This window comes from Gallus gallus, chromosome 3 (assembly GCF_016699485.2).
Source record: "Gallus gallus isolate bGalGal1 chromosome 3, bGalGal1.mat.broiler.GRCg7b, whole genome shotgun sequence".
Lineage (NCBI taxonomy): Eukaryota > Metazoa > Chordata > Aves > Galliformes > Phasianidae > Gallus > Gallus gallus.
Genome location: NC_052534.1, coordinates 7,184,063 through 7,202,722, shown reverse-complemented (window position 1 = coordinate 7,202,722; position 18,660 = coordinate 7,184,063). Strand labels below are relative to the sequence as shown.

At 36.7% G+C, this 18,660-nt stretch overlaps 1 protein-coding gene across 34 annotated transcripts in view; it reads right to left on the bottom strand.

The window, feature by feature from the left end:
- The window catches only part of NRXN1 (neurexin 1), a 650,659-nt gene that overhangs the window by 195,616 nt on the left and 436,383 nt on the right, over nucleotides 1–18,660 (bottom strand). For all 34 annotated transcript variants that reach the window (XM_040696731.2, NM_001198975.2, XM_040696733.2 and 31 more), the window contains one exon: nucleotides 11,052–11,233. In XM_040696731.2, the coding sequence (XP_040552665.1) occupies nucleotides 11,052–11,233 (182 nt within the window). The remainder of the gene's footprint in view (nucleotides 1–11,051; nucleotides 11,234–18,660) is intronic.

The window sequence follows — 18,660 nt, the reverse complement described above, 5'->3', positions numbered from 1 at the left end:
AACAAGTTCAGTCTCATTTCCATATTTACTATATGTTTCCTGAAAACAGATACCCTATATTTCTACTTTTCCAGGCTTTCATTACATGTTCTGTATTGTTCTGTGATTTATTTATTTTTTTACACTAAGTGCACAGCCATCTTACTTTACCCTCAAAGTGTATACTCAGGTGTTTTTCCAGACAAGCAATTAGAAGACCAGGCAGTCTCACAAAATGGTCCTATGAACTGATCCACAGAGAACAAACGTGGAAGCAACAAACAACTGCCTCACTATTACAGCCAAGAGTTATCGCTCACAGAGCAAAGTGACTTGCAGACATACACATAAAATGCATTAAAACAAACCCAAACCCTCAAGCCACCTACAACAAACAAAACAGCTTCTACCCTACAAGCAACCCGTGAATGCAGATATATATCGCCTGCTTAAAGCAAACCCTTTTCAAATCAAGGGCTTACCATCTTAAATTAAGTCATTCCTTACAGTAGCTTTATTAGGAATTTTGTAGTGCTTCCACTAAAAAGTCTCTTTCTTTGAAAACAAGCAACACAGATTGCCTTTGCCCTTTTCTGTTTGCTGAATTAAAAACAAAATCAAAACAGTACAGAAACTTGGGATACCAGGGAAGGCTCTCTGGAAAGGAAATAAAGCAAAACCAACTTGTCAAATGGGACTCCCTGCTGCTGTATAGCATGTGGTGCTCTAGTGAGCTGCATCTGTTCAGCTATTAAGTGCAGTAGTGAATATGATACTGACAGCAGTGACATTATCAAATATGCTGAGTGGTTATTAAGTCTATACAGCACAATCTTTTCACTTTTTATTTTAATTGGTAAAAGTTACTGCAAAGTAACTTCACATATGATAATGCTCTTTGTACTTGTCCCTAAATGAGAAGGCATTGCTGCCTAATCCACAGCGAACCTTAAAAACTCCATCTGCTACGCAAGGAAATAGCTGGGGACTTTTGATACAGGAACTCTACTGTTCCTTGAAATTCACTCTGTCAAGAAAGAAACCCTATACAGGGCTCTGGATAGAGAAAGCACAGCCTGTAGCATTCAGTGCATAGGCAGTAAGTCACAAGTCCACCAAGGTTGTGGGCAGAACAGAAAACAAGAGACTCCAGCACCAAAATGGTGTGCAGTGAGATACTCGAGGTTGTAATACTCCAACCCCTCCTTTCCATCCAGAGGCCTGGAATGAAGAGGAGCAGCTGACCCAACAGCTTTCACCCACAGCAGAAAAGGCAGAGAACCAGCTCTGTCCGAGCAGCTTTTCCTAGACCACAGAGAATGTATAATGCTGCAGCAGAGAGCACAATTTACATCTCCCTAAAGAAAATATTTGGGCTTAAATTTGGTCCTTGACTGAACACGGATCATCGGCTACAAATTCTGGCAGAAGGAGTTAAAGTTGTGTTAGTAGTTTCATGCCAGTGTGCTGAAAGCTTCAGGATAATTTCTGATGAGACTGGCAAAAAGGGCGTCTCTTTAACTTGGCATCCCTTATTCAAGGTAAGCCAGGTAATTATCAAAAACCAAGGAATGTGCAAATCATCCCTTGAGCTAATCCCACCCTCTGGAGCATAAACATTCTTCAGTCTAAATGGGCTTTCACAATCAGAAAGATACTTAAAATGCTCTAAACACTTAAGAAGAAGAATCACCTGTTGTTAGTGTGATTGTTGTATAAAGGATAAACCATTAGAACACTGACAATACCAGTTCATTAAATCCTTGTCATGTCTGTTATTGCTGCAGAAATGCTTAGGACCAGCTTGATCTAAGTGAAAAAAACACAGACAGACTTAGCAGCAGCACACTGCTGAATGGAAAGAACTGACAGGAAAAGCAAACATTACACACCTGGGATCGTTGCTAAGGAGAGAAAGGAAGAGGCTGCTCAGCTCTGGGGAAAGCACGTTCTGCTCTATAGTGATACATCATCACTGGAGCTTCGTTAAGAGAGAAAACCATTAAATAGCATAGGCACGATACTGAAAAGCAGATGAAGGTATTGTTAACTTGGGCTTGGGGGAAATCCAAATAAATTCCCTGCTGTGGCTTTCCCACAAAATCCTGGTGCAATGAGTTGGTGTCAGGGATTGTGAAAGTTAAGTAACTAAAATGGATGGAAGTAAGAACCAGGCCCAGTATGCTCAGTTCTACCCTCTGGTACACCAGATTCATGCCAGTGATTTTGCTGTAGTTGCTCTTCACTGGTACTGCGACAAAAGTGAAAAGTGAGAAAAGCTCCAGATGAGAAAACAATCTGAAATAAAAAGAAATCAAAATAACATTAAATATTAAAACAAGTTTCCAGTTTGGTGATGACACTGAGGCATCACAGAGCAAAACCTGAATGAAATAAGTAGTCTAATTAACTAACAATTAAGGTAATATCTCACAAAACCAGAATAGTATTAAGACCAGCTTTCCTTATTAGCACAAAGTGATTAACTATAATACCAGTGTTTACTTAAACAAGCGCCTGAAGCAAAGCAGCAGGCTCTGTAAAATTATCTCTGCACCTTTCACCTTCCAGCAGGAGTTTTCTGGCCAGATGTAGATCCTGCTTATACCTACTCATATTTCTGCAGTTTCTTCAGACCAATGAACAGTGGAAGTGGCAGGATGAGAATTATTTGGCATTAGGATCAGAATCTGTTCAGGCCACCAGCTGTGCTTTTCCACTTGCCTTGTTTGACATCAACAGACTAATCTTTTTGACTGGTATTAAAAATGATATTGTTCGTACTGCATGTTCACTGAAAAACTGCTACACTAGTACTTTGTGCTGCTGCATACATTATATCCTTATCCTCATTTAGAGCTCATAAATTTAAGAGCTATGGAGTTAATGGTCCAGATCTTGAGTTCTGGCTTACAGTCACAAGAAATGCACCTTGATTCTGTACTGTGCCAGATTGGCCCTCTCTCAATGGGTCACGGCAATGTGATATTCACTCTCTTTTATTCAAAACGCTCTCAGATGCTGAAATCATAGTCTAGGATAACTCCAAATGCCATTTCTCATGTCTATTCTTATTTTTTCAAAACTACATCTAATCAACCCAAAGTGCTACAATGGCTTCTAATACACTAGGTACACATTAGCTCAACTTCAGTTTGAACAGACATCTCCACGTGTGCCTTGCAGGGAGGGAGTGAAAAACCTTTTGTGCTCTTCTAAAATTAGAAGATAACTAGCCAGTAACAAGCTAGGAAATATTATCAGGTCTGGCTCCATTGTATTCCTAAATAAAACAAATAGTATATGCATAATAACGTTTACAATAGTTAAAATAAACAGAAAAGTGTCCACACAGGGTAGACAGAAACAAGTGGCTGGCTCTTGGAAGCGACCTTCAATCATCTATAGAGTTTTCATTCTCCAAATGTTATGATAATTTCCTATGATTCTGTGTACTAGGTGGTCAGACAGGTTTCAGCCAACTTCTACTGTTCTACTATTGAAAGTAGTCAAGTAATTCTTTAAAACTTAAATGCTAAAATGTCTGCTAAATTTTTCATCAGATCTTTTTATACAAGGCAATGTTCTGGAAGAGTTCGTGCCAAGTTATTAAAATATCTATAACCTTCATATGCAAGGATGTTGGTGAGCAACCAGTGTAGAAGGCATTCTGAATTAAAAAAAAACAAACTGGTTAGACTGGAATAAGTAGAGTCAGCTTGAGTAACATTAATATAAGTTTTGTTCCTTTAAGCCAGGAGCAAATTAAAAAGTACTGAGACTAGCAAAACATCAGTAGAAGAGTGTAATGTCAACTAGGTAAGAAGCCGCTATGGAGGAGCAATGGGCTATTAATTTATCTCTGCACTATAAACAAATTATTTTGTCCTCCTTTCTGAAGCCAGAAATTTGGTATTTTATATATTTATATATGTTACATATCAACTACCTAGTCAAGAAAGGACATCTACTAATTTCAGCCATGGTTCATCTCAAGGTCTTCCATGTGCATACACCACACATTCACCATTTACAATGAACCCTCTGTTCCTTCAGCTACGCAGTGTTTCAGTACACGGAGAAAGCAAAGTATATAATCACTGAGACACCTGGAGGTTGCCATCTGCTCCACTGGGATTCACTGAGACTGAAGAATATGCACAGGTATGTGAATTGGTGTTTGAAGACATGATAGAAAAAATATTTAGGGAATAAGGGAAAAGCAAAGAGTAAGAAAGAATCTTTGGAAATAAAGACTGGATGAAGTCCGTACAATCCTTGAGAGATTTAAAGTAACAACACCCAAAATGAGCAATGTTTATGAAGAGGTTATAAGCCTCTTTATGTTCATTATATATGCCTGCTTTTGTGCTTGCCTTTCCATACTGGTCTACTTCACTACTTAAAAGTGCACAATAACTTTTGTAGTTGGAATATATGTGTGTACACATACATATGTATGCATGCATGTGTCCCACCAGAAGCATTCTATCTCCCCTCTCAGTCAGGCTCTACACTTGTGCCAGCAACTTGATAGATTCGTCAATGTTGAGGGCTTGAGCATTCTGATGAAAAAAAGGTATTTTAACTGTGAACTTAGGACTTACTAGCTGTGTAATTTTCTCTCAGCAAGGGGTTGGCAGGTGGTGACCCCTTCATCCAGCATGCTTTTTGGGTGGGAAGCTTCTATCCTCCCAAAAGTACGAAAGGAGCAGGATGTATAAAGGAGTTATTAGCTGGGTAGAGAAAGAAATGAGAACTTCTATTCATCCCAAAACAGTATAAGAAGATGAAAGGAGTTGCTTCCTTAGTGACTTTTGTGGGCTCTGTGAGATCAGAGCTGCCATGCTGCTATAATGGAGCTTTCCCGCCAGCATAAGGACTTGTTGCAGAACACCACGATGGCAGTCATAGCCAAGATATTTAATTATATCATCTGTTCAAATTCCATTCATATTTTTGGTACGGTAACATATCAATCTGTTCTGTGCCAGAATTAGCACATTTCCATAGCCTTCTCTCTGTAATTTGGTCTGTTCGCAGCAGGAACTGACCGCTGTTGCTCAGTGCTAAATCCTGCTTGGGAAGAAAAATAACAATGTTCTTTGGAAAAACAAAACAAAAAAAAAAAAAAAAAACACCACCACAACAAAAAAAAGAACCCTTTGGATAACAGACAGGGTAGAGTACTCAAGATGAAGTATTAACAAACAACTTCTATCATAAAATCCCCTATTTTTAACCCTCTGCTACTACAAAACAATAACTTAATTGCACAATTTCAAGGTATGGGTTGACCATTTCAGTGATTTATTTATTTTCTTTCCTACAGACTGAGATCTTTAACCTGATCAGTGAAGTAAATGATTGCTCCATTTAGCACAAATTCCCTAGATTAATTCACTGCTCCCACTCTAATTAACTTAAGTTTGTGTACATTGAATTGCATTCTCACTTGGCTGCCTAGCCCCACAAGTGATTCTTTTTTGACCAGCGCTTTTCATTATTCAAACCCCACAAGTAAGCCTGGAAATTCTTCTTTCATAAGAATTTTTATTCAGTTTGAAAATTAACACATAAACCAATGCTGCTGTTTTGTTCCCTGCAGAGAAAATGATCACTGCCCACAACCATTAAGCTTCCTATAGTTTTTTCCATTCTCATATGTTAACAAACATCATGTATCTAAGTGTAATAAAGAAGTATCAAATATTTGCAAAACTCTTGCTTAGATAACATTATCCTTAAGTAATTTTCTTGTTCCTTACAGTTTTTAAAGCATATTAAATGTCACAACCCTGTTAGACATAACAATACCTAACGCACACCAAGCTGATACAACACTGGCATGTTTTTCAGTGGTACTGGCTATATTCAGCTTCCATTGACTTTAGCCCCTCATATGCATGCTCAGCACTTCTAAAATATCAGACTCCTGAAAATAAGCTCTCCTTTTCTTTTTTTTTCTTTTCTAAAGCCATTCCAGGATGTAAATAATTAGATTTTACAGTCATTACTATTCTGTGCACATATAAATCACTGCTAGCCTTTCCAAATCTTCACATCGCACAGATTCATATATAATAACAAGTAATTCTATATTTGAAAGAAGATTATTAGAAGACATGTTATCTTGAGAATATATATATTTTAAAGATTATTAAACTGTTCCTGGGAAAATTAATTACAAACCAATAAAAATCACTAAAATCAAAGGGATTTTTATCATCAGTCCCAGTGAAAGAACATTGAACTCACTAGGCATTGATTCAAATACAACTAAGTCAATAGGAACCTTTCAATTGGCTTTCCATTAAGCATTAAAGCCCAAGACATGTGAAGTATTCAAAAGAGAATAATAAATTCATTTATCCTAAGACTGCAGTTTTTCCTCTGGTACACTCACACACGGAACTCTGATCCTCTTTCCAGTTTTACTTTCAGTTATTTCTGTTCACTTGAAGGAAGGTCATTATACTTGCATAAATTAAAACTGTCTAGATATAATGTACTTTAGAGCCTAACAGAGTATGCTATTAAAAACCTGGTGCAGAAGAATACTGCATTTGTGTAAATAAGAGACTGAGGTGAGTACAAATAACAGTCCTTTACAGTTGGCCAAAAGCTCCACAAAATAGATAGGGAGTACATCAAGAGGGCTTCTGCAGAACCTCCCATGAGCTTCAAGCTGAAAACCCACACCACTTTGCATCAGTATTATTTTGCTTTGCACAAAAATCAACATTTCATTTGGAGACACTAAATATTTCACTAATTTATAAAAAATGAAGTATTTCCTATACAAAAACTAGATATAGCCAAGAATATGGGGAAACTAACTTTCTTTTCAGCGAAGACAATTTCTGAACCAAAGATGACACACACTCAAAAAACCTTTCAGTTGACTTTGTCCATATCTTTCTCATGGAAAAAGTTTATAATGAAAATGCTTTTCCTGTAATGTTTATTTTAATAGATGTAGCATATAAATAGCTGGGACAAAGAGCACAAACTGAATTTATTTGTGATCCACAACCCAATTTTCTGTAAGACATGCTGTATTTCCTCTCATAAGACTGTTCACCTCAGTCATTAATCATAACTTGGAAAGATTTACAAACACATTGTGAAAATCTAAATACAATACTGATTAATGTATCATGCCAGTAATGCTACATCTTCAGAATATTTCAAGCTTATTATGTGTGACATACATGAAAAATATTAACACTGTCTACCCTTAATCAGACTTTTTCAGGTAACATCATCGCATCTTTAAAAATAGCTTTCCATATTTTTTTTCCATCACAATATTAATCCTTCTGGCTTTCACTTTCCCTATGGTATTTTTTTTCTAATCATATTAAATGGAATTGCATAAAAACCAACTACAGTCTACCTTGAGTTTAATGATTCCTTTTTATTTTTGTACTGGTAGAAATCTATCCTTTTTGTCTTCACTAGTAGAGCAAGTAGTACTTGTACTGTATTGGAGAATGCCAGCTTACTATACTATCAGCATTGCCAGAAAGATTTTTTTAGCCCTTTGAGCCCTTTGTCTAATTCTACTTTGTTCCTCACCATAGAAAAGTTGGAAATTTGAGACTTCAACAGCACAGTGCTTGTGAAAGACAACGACATACGTACATGTGTCTGCTTTTCTGTCTAATGACTTAGCAGAGAAGAAAAGCCAAGACAGGTATGGGATTCACTGACAGAATTATATCAGGGCTTTACTGGTAGGTGAAAAAGCCAAGCACTGAAGTGCACATGGTAATTAATGGAACACCACATTAACAAGCTGCCACCTTTTTCCTCTTGGAATGGAATGGAGATGGATGTAGATCAAGCCATGAGAAGGGAAAAAAAGAAGGATTATAGTAAGAAAAAAAAGGAGGATTATAGCAATTCTCAGAGATACTTGTCCTTTTATCTGTCAAGAGGAGAAGAAAGTAGAAAAAACAGACAACCCAACTTTTAGGCATGATATCTATTTCTACATGAACTAGCTCTTCCAGCAGGAACTGCAACAGGAGACCACTTACACAACCAAAGGCAAGTGATAGCTGAGAATGCAGACTTCTACATATCTGGGTAACTAAATTATATTAACACCTCTTTCTTGAAGCACAGGGATGCATGCCTATTATACACACAACTACTCTTTTACATCTAGACTGCTACAGTACATGCAATGTTTTATACTAAACTATCTTGGAATTTAAAATACTTGCGCTGGAACTGTTAAACATCTGGTAGCAATACAGAATACACTTTTCTGTAATGTTTCTCCTATTAACAATTGTTATCTGGGGAGGTTAAATGATCACTTAAAATAAATGTGTTTCTAATCTAACATTAAAGCTGTGATTCAGATGATCAAGTAACGAATTCTGATTTGGAAAATTGCTATGAGCTTGATTTCATTATTAGGTTTACATCATTTTTAAGTAAACAGAATAATAAAAAGGGCAAGCACACATTAGAGTACCATAACCCCATAACCACACTTGTAATTTCCTCTTTCGCTGCTAAAATGAAGAAAGTTAAGAGCAAGTTCCCTCACAGCATTGCTCTGAAACATCCCAAACAAGCACCCATCTAGACTTGCTAGTGAAGACTATGATTGAAGTTATTTAACTCAAGCAACAGTTCCAAACCTTATTTGCACCCACCCTGCTGAAAATATACTTCAAATCTATCCTCACACTTAGAACAACTTTCTATCTTTGTGGAGAATGGAATCCCAGTATAATTAAATCACAACTATTTCTGTGTTACAGTGTTATATTCGGTATAATACAGGTAGGTAATCCGTATGCAGTGCATCTAAATGTACACAGGCATTTATTGGAAGTACTCATGCATATTCATTATACAAACTGAGTGAATGCATGGAAGAGAACAAGCAGACTTAAATTCTTCTCTCCTTCCAGTTATTCCTTTATCCACTACTGAAACATGTTTCTGGTTATTGAATAGTAAAGTCACTCTTACTAGCATCAGTTGAAGATAGAAGTCTTGAACGACACAACCCTCTTATGATTTTTCCAACAGCTAGTTGAATACAGTTAATGTCAGCTACTAAAAAACTTAATTCCAATAAATTATTTTTCAAATATAACACGTACATGAGCCTCTCTACTTCTTTCTTTTCCTTCTTTATTACAACTATGATGCTTCACAATATCATCGTAGAAAAGCCTATAGTTCTACTGACTTGAATACAATTCATGTTGTCAGGTACTGTGAGTATTTTGGAAAATGCTGACTTTAAACTTTCTCTTGAATACTATTCTTAGTTGAAAAACACTCTCAGATATTACATCCTATCAATTTTCCTAGCTTTATCTAACAGTGATTAAAAAAAATCTTCCCACATATCAGGGATTTCAGGTCAATCCCATAGTGTCTCCGCTGTAGAGAGAGAACAAAGAGAAGGAACTCTCAGAAGGTCAGGCCTTGTTCTAAGGAACTTTCTCTATAGTTGCCATGGATTTTGCTCTGAACCACAGTAGGTTTAAAAGAGATTCTCAAAGCCTGTGGCAAAGACAGAGGAGGCAATGATCACCTCACAGAGTAAGACACTTAAAGTAGTTTCAAAAGACTGATGAAGGATAAGCAACACTTCTCTCTCTCTCTCTCTCTCTCTCCCCTAAGCTGATCATTTTTCTGAAAATAGAAGGCTCTATTACATGTATTTATATTATCTGTTACTCCAGCATGGGTTTAAAAAAGTTATGTGGGTAAAAGCAGCACTTACAACTGGTCATTAATTTTTGCATTTTGACCTCCAACTCATAATTAATGAATCCAATGTTTTGTTTTAAAACAGAAAACTCAGAGTTAGACAGAAGACTGCACACCTTTTATCATTTTGGTAGACTTAAGGTATAGTAAATCTACAAGAAATGCATTCCTTCATATGCTAATGGTAAGACTATGAGATGAAAGCATCACTGTTCTCCACAATGAGTGGAATTGGTCTCCAGTTGTAAAGAAACAGAGAAATGATAGTTAGGCACCTGATATTTGATATGACTTCCGAAAACAAGATTTTGTGCTTTGTTCACACTTTTAAACCAAGATTTTACAGTACCAGCCAGATGTTTTGTCCATGTGTGTCAATGTATGAGAAGACTATAAGCAACATCTAATTTATATTTAAGGCCTTCTTTCTTTGTTTCTTTGTCATTGGTAAATAAATAAATATATAAACCACCTTGGTCCACAATGCAAGAGTTCCCTTACAGAAAAAAAAAGCATGGGAAGACTGAATACCATAACTTCCCTCTTGTTTTGAAAATGATCACTGCAGAATGTTTTCTGAGGGTAAAAGTGTAATTGGTTATAGATCAATAAGTAATTTCATTCAAAACGAACTATTCCATTTTGGAAAATAGTGAGATTCTTAAGTTAAAATCATCCTAATACATCTAACAAATTTGAGACTAATCTAAACAACAACATTTTATATTGCTCTAGTTATGTTTATCAAAGCTGATCATTTATTTATGTTGCCATAAAAATCCAGATGCTTTCAATTGTGATTGCTAGTTATTTGCTTTAGGGCAGCTGAAATCACTTTTTCAGACTTCCTAGCTCAACAATATTGCTTTCTGCTTACAATTTATCATCACAGTGCAACAGTGAAATCAGAGAATAAATTCTAGTATTAACAGAAAGCACAGTCAATTGTGATAGGCAGTATTTCCTTCAGAACATTCCAGATTAAGTCCTCCAGAATTAATGCACCTTCTTCTGATATTGCTAAATTTCATTTAATGTAATTACACTCAATAAGCTCCTATATCTACACATACGTCACTGTATGATTTTTAAATTAAAAGTCATCTAAAGTAGAACTATGTAGAGTAAAGGATACATTGAGAATGTCTGATATCTTTAACAGGATTGTATGCTATAAGCCATGATCATTTAATTCACTACTGACCCTCAAATGTTCATACATACATTAAAACAGAACATATTTTTAAAAAAAGCTCCAAATCCACAAATATAAGAACAACTGAGACGTGAATAAACAACAAGCATTTTTTAGAAATACTCACAATATGCAGCTCTAAATAGTCTCCAAGCCCAGTAGAACTGTCCACTCGTACCAACACAGCTTCTTTTTGAACAGTACTAAACCCTATAGCCAATCTGTCTGCGCGAGTGCTTGGGCGGTCATTCGGAGGCCACGTGTAAGTGATTTGTCCACCACCTTTGCTAAAGATATACGTTGTTCCTGCTGTAAAGCAGAAATAAAAGAGAATTAATTCACTCTTGTCAATGCAAATACAGAAGAAAACGACATGCTTTATGAAAAAGATGTTCTCGTGCAGGAAATGAAGTCAAACTATGTTATACTTGAACTTGAAGTGGTCTTCATCTCTGAAAATTTTGATCAAGCTAAATATTAGTACATTTTATAAAGTGGAGCATAGTTGCACATACAGTGATTTAAAATACCATGGCTATGATTCAGAACTGTGTTTCTATTCAAAACAGTTATTAAGCATATGCTTGAAGTTAAGAAGGCATCTTTGTGATGTTCAGAGTAAGTAAGAATTGAACAAAGTGTTTTCCCAAGTTGGGCCTATGTGGAGAAGAAATCAAGTAATTCCAGTTATCTCAGCAGCTCCAGATAACAAGCTCATTTACACAACGAAAATGATACACTGCATATGATATGTCATCTTGCCTAGCAAAACAAGACATTAACAAATACATGCGGATAAGAATTTATCTGAGGTTTATCATCTTTTGACAGATGGGGATAACAAATGGAAGGGTGAGAACATACTTTACGTGTCATGTCAGGACAAAAAGTTATCAGTCTACAATCTAAGTAATAGCTTACTTGCATAATGCTCAATGAGAGGAAATATTTGCACATTTTTTCCAGTGCGCACATACAGAATTCGTAATTTGTTTCAAACAAGTGTTGTAAATCTTACACCACTTAGCACTCAGGTTGCCTAACTTCATCACCAGCATATTTCCTATGCTCCTCTTTTAGTTCATATCTGGACATGTGCCATTTAAAACCTCTATCCTTAAAACAGTGTACAGCATACAAACTATGCGTGCACTTGATCTTTCATTTATGAAGTTGCCATAGGCTGTTTTCTATAGAGATAGGTAAACATGTAGGGAGAAACAAAGCATAGTCAATATGGTGGTCTAGTTTTACTAGCTGCTGTAAGCTGGCTCTCCATCTGGATATCCTTAATTTTGTTAAATGTAATTCTGTTTATTCCACTAAGTATTCTCAGCACATTTTTTCCCATGGTCATGTACAGAGTACACAATAACTTAACTGTCTTTTTCTTAGATTGGTCAAAACGTTGTGAATATAGAAAAGGACTTAAAAAGCCTTAGAGATACAAAATTTAAAGGTGAAAGCAAGAAGTGATGCATGGTTACACCGCTCTTTCACTTTTCAGATGTCTCACAGCAATACTCTGCTGCTGACTGAAACTGCTTTGAGTCAGTCTCAAAGCAAAAAGTTCACTTGGCCTTTTTGAAAAGATATCGTATATTTATTTCAAACATCAATTCACTTTATGGAATTACCTACTCAGTTCGTTTTTTTCAGTACCACGCCATCAATTTGTGATATTTAAGCACTATACATAGCACTTAAAACTTGTGAAGCTCAGTTTATATCAACAATCTTGCAAGATTGCACTGCACTTCAAATAAATCTCTTGACTTTTTTTTTTTTTGATGGCAAAATACCATGTGTTGTAGGAAAACTTGTCAGCTCTCTATAGCCAAGACAAATGCAATAACAGATCTAGCATCTCAGGTTCAACTTATGGTACAAGAGAAATCAAGGCTTATTGTCATTATAAAGAGTTGTGCCATAGCAGCCACCAAAGGTAAGGGCTAGGACATAAAAAGGCTTGGCAATGGACATGGACGAAGTGTCTGGTTTAGGAATGCCTAAAAAAAAAAAAAACAACATCTTGCTGTTCCATCTCTGTATTTCCCAAATGAAGGGATCTGAAATGCGCAACAATCCGTTGCAGGCATTTCATCGCTGAATCTCCTCTTCTAGAACATATCAAAACAGAGAAAGATGGGATGGGTAATATCACCCTTGCTGGTTTCGAAGTTCTCTTTGCAGCTGATATTGACCTCAAATCTTGAGCCAGTTAAGGAATGACTAGTTTTGGATCTTCATGCTGTGTACGTCACATTGGTATCTCTAGTGAAAGAATTTATTCTGTGTTGCTAAGGACTTGATACAAAGCCCATTAAAAATAGCAGCAGCCTTTCTGTTGACTTCATAAAGTATTGTATCAGACCAGGAACAAAGTTCTTATAAGAAACAAAATGAGAAGACTAAGAAAAAACAACTCCTTATGCCTTGGTGTCACTAGAGATACTATTAGAGTAGTACAAAAGATTCAAGTGAGAGGGCATAATTCTCCCTTTCTTGGTTGCAACAGATGTGTTTAATTAATACAAAAGACAAAGAAAAAGCCTGCCAAGCGACAGTGGAATCATATTGAATATCATGACCCAGAAGTAAGTCTCCAGATCGATGACAGACTCTGTTGTTTATATCAACAGAGAATCTTTGTCGCAAATTTTTGCTAAATACTGCCCTTGGAATAAACAAATAAAGAGCACTTCCATACTGCTGCTGCACTGCTGCCAAGCTCAAAGTTAGTAGAGCTGCAAAATCTAGCTGTACATCTTATGCTATGCAGAATTAACATCAACATTTAAAAAGTTATCTTTTATCCATAAGAACATGTAGCTGACTGTTTTCATGTCGAAGCTTTCCCTTAATTATAACGGACTATTTTGTAGCTCTTCATACTATCTGTGTGTTTGGTAACAGGCTAATTAACCCGTGTTGATGAATGTAGATTTGCCTGTCTAAACTATACAGGGAGTCATGTTCTTTGAATTTCCTGTATTAATTATGAAAAAAAAAATGGGTCAGAAGCCATATGAGAATAGGTCCTCTAGTGTTTATGTTTCAAGAAAGACAAATATAATAATGTAAAATTTATTACGCTGGGATTGATCTCCACTTATGGTCTGACCTCCCATTAACTATTAAAAGCCAGAAACCGTTGTTCAAAAGCACCCTGCTTACGATCAATTTAATATGTGAAGAAACAACAGCTGAAACCTAATTCACTTGCTCCATAAAGACTTTTATTCCGAGAAACTTTATAATGTCTCTGCAATTCTTTCATAACATTGTCACTAAAAATCAGCCACCTTTCTTCCCCTCTTTTAGCTTATGGCACTGTGTTATTGGGGATTTATCATCTCCAGGGAACTGAAAGCAGCTGAATTAGAAAGTCAAGAAAAGCAATGCCATCAGCACAGTACCTATAAGCAGGCAACTTTTAACTTGCTGGGTTATATCCCTCAGCCAGAGATCTAACTGAGTAATTCTTTATGCGTCCATGCATCCACAAAATGTTTAGGGAAAAAATGTTCATAAAGCTCTTTGAAATTCTTAACCCTGAATGCATGGTTCCTATTGTAATGAACTGCCAGTGGTCAAGATACAGTAACGGATTTTAATGGCTTGAGTCTCTCATATCCTATTTGTTTGCAAAATTCATCTTTATGAAACAGTGCGTTCATTTCAATACAGCCTGGCAGCCAGTCAAGGACATCTGCTTACCTACACAGTATTAAGCAGATAAATATTTTGTTTAGTACCCATTTACTGTATCTAATGCTGTGTATGACTGCAAAGCCTTTCAGTATTTATTACTCCGAAGTCACATCTGATGTAGTTTAATAGTTTTCTCAAATCAACAGCTTTCTACCTTCCTCATGTTCATCTTAATGTCATGTTTAAGGAATATGGAATCGAAGGGTAATTTACACAATTCAATCATTCCCATATAATGTCAGTAACTTAATGCTTATTTTCAACAAGAAAATGGCAGGTTTAAGATGTGAAGTGAAAGCAATGGTTTTACTGGGGTTTGGACCCCAGCAAACTGTGATTCTACCTCACTCTGCAACTGGGAAACAAAATACTGAAGCCTGTAAATGTCAATAATGAAAAGTCTTCATTCCCTTTTAATTAATAGTAAAGTAGTTTTCATATTAAAAAAAAAATACAAAGGATAAACATTACTGGTTATAACAAGCAATTGCTCAATAATGTAATTTTCTTCTTTCTGTGTGTTACCGGTATTTACCTCATCCTAGACTAAACTGCGAACCCTTTCATTCCCACTGGTAAGTAATTACTTGCATTGATAAACCTGCTGAACCCAGTGAGACCATTTATGCAGGCTGTTAATTACTGTTAATTTCTAGGAATGAAGAATTAACCGTATGAATCTACACATAAACATATGCAGAAACATTTATATGGAATAATAATAATACTTGCTACGCTCAGGGAAGCCAGTAAGTCTCCATTTAATCCTCTTTATACTTTCAACTACATATTTTCATCCTGCCCACCACTGCACTTACAGAAGATTGCAAAAACTTCCATATGTGTACTTTTACAGATTTCTAATGAGAGTAAGTAAAAAAAAGAAAGCTTTGGAGTCTACAACATGACCTTGCCAGAGGGAGAATGTGTTAAAAAACAATTCCGTGTGTTTCTTCTTAGGCTCTGATAGGTTATTAATTATTTACATAGAACAGAGAATACATGCCACAGTATTGAGGTGAGGAGAGAACAGCCATTAGGGTTAACCATGGGAAGAAGATGGGAAGAGCTTCTGGAAGAAGTAATCCAAACTAAAGATCAGACACAATTGAACACTTCCTGAAAGCCTCATGCTACACTTTCTACCCACTCAGCACGAAGCTGACTGTGGATTGTAACCACTTTGATATAACAGTTACACAAGGCTACACTAAATACCATCTATCTACTCCATAGGAAAGAAGTTTTTCAAATGGATCGATGTCTGCAGCCCTCCAAAAACATTGATGCACAGTAGCAAGAGTGGCCTTTTCTGGCCAGTTTCTCTTAGACTCCTGGATAACATAGTCTAGAATTGTATTTAAAATGTACGTTTGACAACACTTATCTCGGCGAACCTTAGAAGGTTATAATTCTACTGAAAATTAAGTGCATCTTAAAATAATTCCTAACTCCATAGATTGGTTTAAGAACCAATCTGTCTGCTTGCTCTGCAACTGTCACTTGCAGTCTTACCATAATGGTACGCACTGTAGACTCTTAAGTTCACAAACTGAATAGCATTTCTCAGTATTTATGTAACCTCATTCATTGATCTTCCATTCAGCCAGACTAACTGCAAAAAGACTCACTGACCAAACCAGCATTAAAGACTGTTGGTGGGTTTGATTATGAGTATTTTCTGATCTCATCTTGCCACTTCTGATAAAGACACTGAAGAAAATAAAGAGCTGGAAATCAACAGCTGCGTAGCATCAGCCTTCAGCAGCACACAGATTTCACTATGCTACAGAAAAGCTCAAAAATTCAACTTTTCTGTAAGAGAAACTGAGACCAAACCATGTGTATAGCAGCTGCTGCCAGTTTCATCTTCAAACTTCCAACAGTCCGTGATACCACTTTACCATCCACATAGCTTAATATTGCACCAATCTAGCGATGATGTCTATTTCACAGCATGAAACGTATCTTAAAAGCTGTGGTCAAGAATTTTCACCCAGACAACAATCAGAAGAGGATGACCTCTTCCAGCTTGTCATTTAAAGTAATCCATTAAAACGAATGAAAAAAAGCAGCAGCCCCAGTACGTACAAGATGCTGAAGCAGGAGAGCCTTCAACTCATTGCTGCTGGCACCTGCCTCTTACAGTCAATGCCGATACTAAACAGAAAAGACAAAGCCTTCTAATACCTTGACACACAGAAACCATGCTATGTAGCTATTAACTCAAACACAACTTCATATTATAGCAACAGGACTTTCTTCTCAGACCACTACAGAGACCAATTTACTTTATCAGATCCTACAATGGTTTTCATCACGTTACATCCAAGGTTTGACAGGGATCTATAAAACAGGGCTGAGCATGGGTTATTATATTCAGCTATTCCCAAGGGCTGTCTCCAAGTAAAGGTCTAGGTGATAGTAGAACAACAGTCTCCAGTCAAACTGAGCATCCTGGCCTTTGCAGTGACATTTATTACAGACTCAAGGCAGTAATACCGAAGCAAAGTCCTTTCCTCAGACCAGAATAGTTGCTATAGGTAGCTCTATAGTTCCCCCCCCCCACACAACCTAAAACAAACCAAAACAAACACTTCTTTTCTACTCCTCCTTTCCTCTGATCTGTAGTAATGGTATCTGGACATTACCACAATCTAGTAAATGCCTGTAGGTGGCAAAATAGCAGTCTGCCTTGTCTAAAATGCCTACAAGTCTTCCCACAATTTGACTTTCTTTCTGGCAACAGATTTGACTGAAAGGAGTGGTCAACCTGATGCTGGCCACTGGCTTGACTGACCTATTTGTAACTTTGCCTTTTGGCTTCAACCACTGGGATTGAAGCCCGCTCTGATTTCAGCTACACCTCTACACTCGATGATAACTCAGTGGAACATTTCTCACCCCATTACACCACAGCAGGAGCTGCAGCCCAGCGCCAGACTCCCTCATTATGTAGCTAAACTTGGTTTTAAGTTTTTTAGTTGTTCTGGGAGATTTTTTGCTGAGAACTCAGCGGAACATTTCTCCATTAGCTAAGTCACGTGATATCTCTACCAAGGATACAAGATGGAAATGTTTTCTTCATGGAGGAAGATTGTCAGACTTACTTAAAACACTGTAAATGCTGAAGGTGCTATGCAAATACATGCTCTGTTTCAGACTTTGTGCTTTATATCACATAATTTATATTGTACTATTCTCTACTGTACTCTGTGCCATAATTAAGTGGGGAAAAAAGCATTTCATTCACAGTGAGGCAGGGAGAACAAATTCCTTTAGTAATTTTATTTCCTCAGTTTCAAAAGTGAAGTTTCTCTGTGGAAGATAAGCTTCTGTAGTTGCACAACCTGTCTGCTCTTCTTGTTCATCCTCCATCAATTTCTCCATCCAACAGTCAAGTTCAGCCAAAATAGACAGTTAGGCAGAAATCTCAAGCAAAATGTTATCTTAGCAGTTTAATGAAAATCAATAACTGGGTAGAAGAGAAATCTGCAGAGCTCAACTACTATTCTTTTTTCTTGGCAATACCCTGCAGGGACCTTCATAGTTGTACATTTGTAGGCCAGCCTATACACTCTGTGTGCCGCCCTAGCCAGACAACAGTGCCCACATATAAATGATCAGCAGCTACTCTAGGAGGAAAGAACTCTTGGATTCTTGCAAAGAGAGTATAACCTTTGGAAAACAAGGCAGAGTTCTGTGAGAAATCAGGATTTATTATTTTTGCTGGTTTTGGAACAGCATGTTCAAATTTCAAGCCAAAATATTTATCTACAATGAAAATAACTAGCTCTATTGATTTTAATTCTGTCACTAAGGAACAGACAACTAAAACTTGTGAGCAATGATGGTCCAGCAGACGTGAATTCCCATAAAGAACATCATTTCTGTTGCCTTGCATTAGATGTTTGAATTGTTCTTGCCATAATAATAAAAAGGTTTAAAATCAAAATTCCAATGAATTTAAATGATTTATCAGTTGGAGTGAGATTTGAATATCTTTATTCACATCAAATAGC